The 8268-nt window shown below is 33.5% G+C and overlaps 1 protein-coding gene across 1 annotated transcript in view; it reads left to right on the top strand.

Moving 5' to 3' along the window:
* The first annotated feature begins 6124 nt into the window (after positions 1-6124).
* Positions 6125-8268, top strand: part of LOC111089023 (beta-1,4-galactosyltransferase 3-like) — a 44513-nt gene continuing 42369 nt past the window's right edge. The window contains exon 1 of the mRNA XM_022400643.1: positions 6125-6524. Coding sequence (XP_022256351.1) covers positions 6125-6524 — 400 coding nt within the window. The remainder of the gene's footprint in view (positions 6525-8268) is intronic.

Raw genomic sequence — 8268 nt, 5'->3', positions numbered from 1 at the left:
ATTAGTATATATTGTCCTAAACACAAAAGAGCTCAAAACATCAAAATAAGAAAATATCGTAAATCAAAAAAAGGGTTTACTGTTATTTAGTTTGGTTCAAAACCTACAAATTCTTTATTGCTTCCACTGTAATTTATTTTTTATTATTTAGGGAGCGTTATAAATAGTTATGTTTTTAAAAGAAAAACTGCTATTGTATAAATAACACATTCAACTGAACTAAACTATGCATGCCTATTTAAATATATTTATACATGGCTTGTGTATATCGTATATATATATATATATTATTCATACCTTCGGTATATAGGACGCAAGCAGATTTTGACATCAAATTCTGGGGTAAAAAAGTGCGTCTTATACACCGAAAAATACGGTACAAATCGTTTGAATTTTTTTCGCTGTAAGAGAAAAGTGCAGAACTTCCTTTCTCGGATAGATGTAAGTTTGTGTTGAACAAGTCCTGTCATGGATGATTTAGTTTATTGTCGGGACATGATCAGAGCGATACATGACCAAAATGAAGTTACATTTATGTGCTTTTACCAAAACTATGTTGTCATTTGTTTTTTAAGGATTTCAGAGCTTTAATTTCATTAGTTTCCAAGTTCGGTCTAATTTTTTGAGGCTTACTAATTATTATTTGAGCATAAGTCGAAACATTTCCTGATATGTCACTCTGTTAATTATTTGAAATTGTTTCGTTGTTGATTTTCTTAATGATTATAACAATATTAACATTTCAATAGTAGGTAAGTACATAGTACCGTGTAAAATCAAGAATAATGTTTCACTATTTTAGAACAACTCCAAACTGATTTGAATACCGTTTTCGATACTTTCACGTTTCCTCTTTAGTCCAACGATTATTTGTTGAGAGAAACAGATACAGTAGTTATTTTATAACAGAAGCTGCAAGTACCTTTACAGCATATGACATCAGAAAGGAGTTTAGCTTCAATTGACCTTTGGCAACCTTTGGATTAACGAACCTTCCACAATTTTTCTTTTCATATAGTGTCTAGTTTTATATGTTAATTGGCTGATTTCCAGTTGATTTTATGACCAAGATTCCTCATGTGTAGAAACAATAGCGTTAATTGTTTGACCATCTTTTTTTTATGTTCTGTGGGTCTTGTTATGGACAACCAATCAAATATCAATGTGTCTATCCGCTAGTTTTTCGTGTTAGATTACGACTTCACTTCTTGTAGTTGTTGTACCTAATGATGCCAGGTAACCCTAGTGAAACGTTCTAACTATTATACTCTGCGTATCCAATAATAAATGTTTGAGTTTTAGATTACATTAAATAAAATTTATATTTGCTTGAAAACGAAACTAATATTCTAAACACACGACGCCCCCCAGTGGCATAGCGGCATGTCTGCGGACTTACAACGCTAGAATCCGGGTTTCGATACCCGTTGTGGGCAGAGCACAGATAGCCCATTGTGTAGCTTTGTGCTTAATTACAAACAAACAAACTAAACACATGACATTTCTATGTGTTTAAAAAGTAAAACTAATGCTTTAAATATGTGAAAGCTTTGTATATAATAAAGTTTATTTATTTTCAGCTCGTAACAGCTCTATTGGTTTGAAACCGAAACTACTATTCTAAACACACAAGATGTCCATTTGTTTAAAAACTGTAACAAATGCTATAAATATGTTAAAACTTTGTATATACCGAACCTAATGTTTTAAACTGGGGTGTTTGAAATAGATGTTTTAAATATGTGAAAGTTTCATAAGTTTTGTACCGCGAATATTGTTTTAAATATGTAAAATCTCAATATTTGTAAAGTGAAACTAATGTTTAAAATTTAATGTATATGAGACTTTCATAAACTTATTCTAGCCTTATATGCTTAAGTCTGAGACTGATATTTTGAATACCTGTAAGGTCTAGATATTCAGAAATGAAACTAATATTTTAAACGAGTGAAATCTAGGTATGTTATTAGTTGAAACTAATAAACTAAACAAGTGAAAACGTTGTATATTTAGTCAACCTAAAGAAAATGCTCAAAACAAGTGACATCTATATGTTTAGAACCGAAATTAAAATTGTGAAAGCTCTCTCTGATTAGAAATGAAATTATTGCTTTTCGTATATATGAAAGTTATACAAATATTCAGAACTCAGAATGTCTCAAATATATGAACGCTTTTTACATTTGTCCTCGGCTGTGACAGCGGTAAGTCTACCGACTTACCTTACATATATGTATATATATAGCAGATAGCCAAATGTGGCTTTGCCGTAAGACAAACGAATGAACGAACAGAATTTTTATATTTAAAACTGAAAATTACGTTTTAAACGTGACATTAAATATGTGTAAAACTAAAACTTGTACTCATTAATATCAAAATATGTGTAAAACAAAAACTTATACTCATTAATATGAAAATCAGGGGAACAGAATTATTCTCTTATTCTCACAACAGCTCACAATAATAGATTTATCCAACAAACATATTTTATTTGGAATAAATTGAATATAAGTCGAACTCAGCCTTCCAAATACACAAAAATAGCTACTGAAAGAATTGTGTTGTTCGCAAACATTAGACTTTTGAGAAACTTCTAACTCAGTATTGTTAATAAATTTCGTCTTTTAATGAATTAGGTTATTAGAACATTATGAAACTAAAATATCTGGTTATTACCCAATTATAATATATACTTGGTTCTAACTTAAAAAATAAATACATGAATATGTGCGTATTGTTAAATAACTTATAAATATTGTTTATAAATGAATATAACTGTAGCCATATAAAGATAATTTTATATGTATTTAACAGTTTTTACGGCGTTTTAATGACAGAGACATATTTTGTTCAAATATGTTTTACTGACAGAAACATCCATACCTAATAACATTTGTGGAAGTATATAATTATTATTGTATCTACATTTAAAATTTCACGTAAAAATAAACTATTTAAATGTGAGAGTGTTGCCTGGAATAAGTAACTATATGTTTATGAAACACCCAGTAATATATATATATATATTTAATAATAGTGCGTTCGACTTGACGGCCACTAGAGGCCGCCGAAAACGTGACGTATCATTATCCGAAGGCTTGCTGAGATATAAATGGAATTAGAAATGCTATCAAGGAAGGAGATCGACACTCTTCGCGCATTTCACGAGTAGCTGTACTAGTCGAACATCTTTTACATTTCCAGTGCGCAGAAGAGATGCGGGTTACCATGACAACCTTGTAGTCGATACGTGGCTTCATGATGATGAAAATATTCTTATCTTTGGTTATGTAGCTATGAAGATATGAATATCGTAGCTTTATGTCTTGACGTACCCTTGTACAGGTTATCACATGCTGTTAAGAGTCGCTGGTGAAAGGACTTGCGTTTAAGCCGCTTCCATGCACATTACTAAACTACAAGTTCAGCAGGTGCGGCCGCTCGTAAGACGGTCTGTACAACGTTTAATGCGACTCATGCCTTCAGTTCTGCTACTGCTTTTTATTTTCTGTCTCATTTTTGTAACCTTACTTCAGATTGCAGTTATTCACGTGAATAAACGTGCGCAGCACGCAACAAAGCAACACAGCTTTGCAGTAACTTCTCCTGCATCCATACAACTTTACGTGAATAGTGCGTCAAATACCGTATCGAACTCGGAAACTAATTCTCCAGCGCTGACGAAGCAGGAACCCCTGAGGATAGCCGCTATCTTGGATAATAAGGCTCCGTCCATCAGGAATAATAAGATGATACTTCAAACTCATAGAAACATTGCACAACTACGATATTTAGTGGAGTTATTATTCTCTAAACAAAACCACTGGAAATGCACGACAACAACAAAGGGGAAAAAATGTGCTATTAAACGAGAATTCGCTCAATTTATATTGGCCGAGGACAAAAGCAAAGCAAAATCGTATACGACTCGCACTTATCTCGATTCGCATAAATCTAGTACGGAGAACAACTTAACGAGTAACATTTACCTCGACATAAGTAAAAAAAATCATCTTTTGTATACAGAAAACAACATTTTATGCTCTCCTGTGCCTTTTAGTCTAGGTAAGATATTACAGTATTTTATATTCGTGATGTCTTCTAGAGCAGATAAAAATGTTACAATGTATGTTCTCCTGTGCCTTCTAATGTCAGGTAAACCTCTTGTTTTCACATATCTATTATTGTCTATAGTAAAATGGTACATTTAATTGTATTTTCCTATTTCGTTTTCTGATATAGGTAAAATACAACATACTGTTATATTTTTCTAGTATAGATAAAGTGTTACTGTTTCTTTTAGTTTAAGTAAGTTATTAAAGTTGTTTTTGCGATTTTCTGTATATTATAGTCTGTGCTTTCTGAATACGTACTTTGTTATGGTTCTTTGTGTGTTACTCTGTGCTCTCTAGTGTATGTAAAATATTACAGATTCTTAGGTTCTCATGATTTTACCCCCAGTGGCACAGCAGTATGTCTGCGGACTTACACTGCTATAAACCGGGTTTCGATACTCGTGGTGGACGTAACAGTTAGCCCATCGTGTAGCTTTGTGCTTAACTACAAACAAATCCTGATTTTTTTATTCACTATGTAAGACGTTTGTTTCCTGTGTTATTCTTTGGATTGTTAAGATGCTTTTTTGTATCTTTTAGTCTATAAAGAGCATTACAATGTATTGTGTTTCTTCCAGTTTAAGTAAGATATTATTTTTTTCTGGTTTGGTATTTCTTATTGTCTATGTAAAATATTACATTTTCCTATGTCCTCCTCTTTTTTTCTACACCAGATGTTGCAATTTGTTGTGTTCCCCTATGCCTTACAGTATCTATATACAATTATAACCTGTTATTTTGTACCTTGTAGTCTAGGTAAGATGACACAGTGTATTGTACTTCTTGCATTTTCTAGCCCAAGGATAATATTAGTGTTTTGTATTTCCTGCATCTTCTAGCCCAAGGATAATATTAGTGTTTTGTACTTCCTGCATTTTCTAGTCCAAAGAAGATGTAAGTGTTTTGTATTTCTTGCATCTTCTAGCCCAATGAGGTTCTTACGGTGTTTTGTGATTAAATGCTTTTTCAAATACTGGTACTTTAGGTAGGATGTTTTACGTTTTTGCGTTCTCTTGTATCTCATATTCCAAGTAATATATTACAAGGTTTTGCGTTATCCTGTAATAATTTTCTGTAACCCAAGTAGGAGTTACGATTTCTTCTGTTATTCTATGTGTACTTGTCTAGATATGTCGTTTTGGTGTATGATTATTTCCGTATCTTCTATAGTCTAAGTAGTAGTTACGATTTTTGTGTTATTTTTCGAGTCCTTCTCTTGCTATTAAGGTGTCTTGTGATTTATGTGTATTCAGTATCCCAAGTAGTATTTACAGTTCATCCTATTATTCTTTTTGTCCTATTATGGATATAATGTTAAATTGTTTTGTAAGTTCTGTACCTTCCATAACTCAAGTAGGAGTTACAGTTTCCCCTGATATTTTTCTGTCCTGTTCTGTGTATGATTTTACAGTGTCTTGTGATATCTGAAGCTTCTATATTCCAAGTAGAATTTACAGTTTTTTTGTTACTCTTCGTGTCCTGTTCTGTGTATGATTTTACAGTGTCTTGTGATATCTGAAGCTTCTATATTCCAAGTAGAATTTACAGTTTTTTTTGTTACTCTTCCCGTCCTGTTCTGTGTATGATTTTACAGTGTCTTGTGATATCTGAAGCTTCTATATTCCAAGTAGGATTTACAGTTTTTTTTGTTACTCTTCGTGCCCTTCTCTAGAATTGGTGGTCTAGTGTCTTCTGATTTCTGCACATTATATAACACAACTAGGAGCTACGGTTTCTTCTAATATTCTTTTTGCCCTGGTCGGGATATGATGTTACAATGTCTAGCGATTTCTGTATCTTTTGTCAGTCGAAGTAGGAGCTACGGTTTCTTCTATTATTCTTCGTGTCCTTGTCTGAACATGATGTTACATTGTCTTACTATAATTTTATATTCTGTAACACAAGTAGGAGTTACGGTTAAGTATAGAGGTTATGCAGTCACGTTATCAAAGCAAACACGGCAACAATTTGTGGTCATATTGGACGTAAATTTTATTCGTGTAAACATGGCCTCCGCTACACAATCACCTAGCTCTCCGTTCATTTTTCACGAATTTACTAGCAAATTAGACAATAGATGTAAGTTAAGATATAAAGAAATCTGCAGAAAAGTCGGTCTTGACACAACAGATCTTTATTTCATCCCGTCAGCAATGACAATCGCGCTAGATGCCAGTAAATTAGTCGATATTGCAAATGGAGGCCCCGAGTTAGGCCTACAAACCAACGTTAAAGTCCCACAGATTGAGAATATAGATATCGTAAATTATTTAATCCTGACATCTTTTTACACTGGAAAAGCCTATAAAAGCCTTGTATGCTTACAAGTATTTCGTGGCCGTCTGGGTGCAATATGTCAGAGTGTGGAAAGTGTAAAGGACGTCAAACTACACAGCTTACTCAAGGGTAAGTTGAAGTCGTTTTTACTGACTAGGCCTATTGTTTATGTTCTATCAGTGGTAAATTTACAAGCTAGATATACTAGATATATCGTATTGTATTGCATTTTAAGCCCTCCAGTATTGTAAGACCACTTTCTTCAATACACATTACCATATATATGTTTTATACAAATAAGCCATGGATTTTAGGACCACCTGTCTTGACAAGCTACGTTTTGGACAAAACTTTATCATCGCCCTCTGAGCCTTTCCACCTAGCACTGCTTGTATGGGCCTGTATCATAGTACTTAGATTAAGAGAAGCACCAAATATTTACAAGCTACAGATTTTATCAAGATCTGTGCAATATAATTGTGACAAGATACATTGTATATACAAGTAGTACTAACCAGATATAAAATGAGAACTGCAAAGGCTATGGTACGACGATGATTTCTAAGCCTTGTCAATGTTGTTCGGGTCTGCACGTTTTACTGCCGTAGTCCATTTAACTCTACATTATAGATCTTTTGAAAACCTATAAAACGATAATTCCGGATTCTTTGTCTGGTTCTTTGTACAATTAACTCCCACATAGCTGATTGTCATTTCAAATACTTAATCACAAATTCCAGTACAAGCAACTACACTGTGATTACTAGAATGTCTTTCTGCTACGTTCAAAATAGCGGTGTTTATTTTTCGGCTTGCCGGTAATGTATGTATGACGTCACGTGCATATGATCTATAATATTCTTTGTTTCCTAGTCTGTGTATGACGTTAGAGAGTCTTGTGAGTTTTGAATCTCCTATAACCCAAGCAGGAGTCACGTTTTTAATGCTATTTTTTGTTTCCTATTTTTGGTATGATATTACAGTGTTTTATGACTTTATTAACGTCTTTAACCCTAGTAAGAGCCATGGTATCTTCTGATTATGTTTTGGTTTTAGTCTGGATATGATGTTATAATGACCCCTAATTTCTGTATCTTCTAAAAGCCAATTTGATGTTACAGTTTCTCTTTAATTCTTTGTCGTAGTCTTGGCATGATGTTGTAGAGTTCTGTTATTTCTGTATGTGTCTTCTGTAATCCAAATAGAAGTTACAGTTACAGAATATGTGTAACAAGCTTTAGCCATTAATCCAGCTAAAGAAAATGCTTCAATCCTGGCTAGATGGAAGAAAAACTATAGCAAAGACATCGGCAAAAGCCAGGAAATGTTGAGAGAAGGATAGGCCTAGAGCCCAGTCATTCTCAAGACTTTATAATGAAAAAAGCTACAAAAAGAGTGTAAAAAATTAGGAAGTAGGAATGGGAACACCAAAAAGTAAGAAACAAGGTTGGAATGGGCGGGTTAACATTACAACACTTCATGGTTTTTGATGCAACCTCCAAGTGGGTGTGGTCATCGTTTCTGTTCTAGTCTGGGTATGATGTTACCATGTTGTATTATTTCTGAAACTTCTATAGTATCTTCCATAACTCAAGTAGGAGTTACAATTTCTTCTGTTATTCTTTGTGTTTTAGTCTGGGTGTGATTCTTGCAGTATCTTGCAAGTTCTATATCCCAAGTAGGAGTTACAGTTTCGTCTTGTATTGTTTCTGTCCTAGACTGGGTATGATGTTAAAGTGTCTTGCGATTTCTGAATCCTCTATAGTTCAAGTAGTGTTTACAGTGTCTTGTGTTATTCTTACTGTCCTCGTCTGAATATTGTTACGTCTCCGTTTGTTAATTAACTTTCCGTAACTTCGTTCCAACGAAACTT

Source organism: Limulus polyphemus, unplaced genomic scaffold (assembly GCF_000517525.1).
Source record: "Limulus polyphemus unplaced genomic scaffold, Limulus_polyphemus-2.1.2 Scaffold5035, whole genome shotgun sequence".
Lineage (NCBI taxonomy): Eukaryota > Metazoa > Arthropoda > Merostomata > Xiphosura > Limulidae > Limulus > Limulus polyphemus.
Note: the sequence above shows the minus strand (reverse complement) of the source record. Positions and strands in the feature narration are given on the sequence as shown.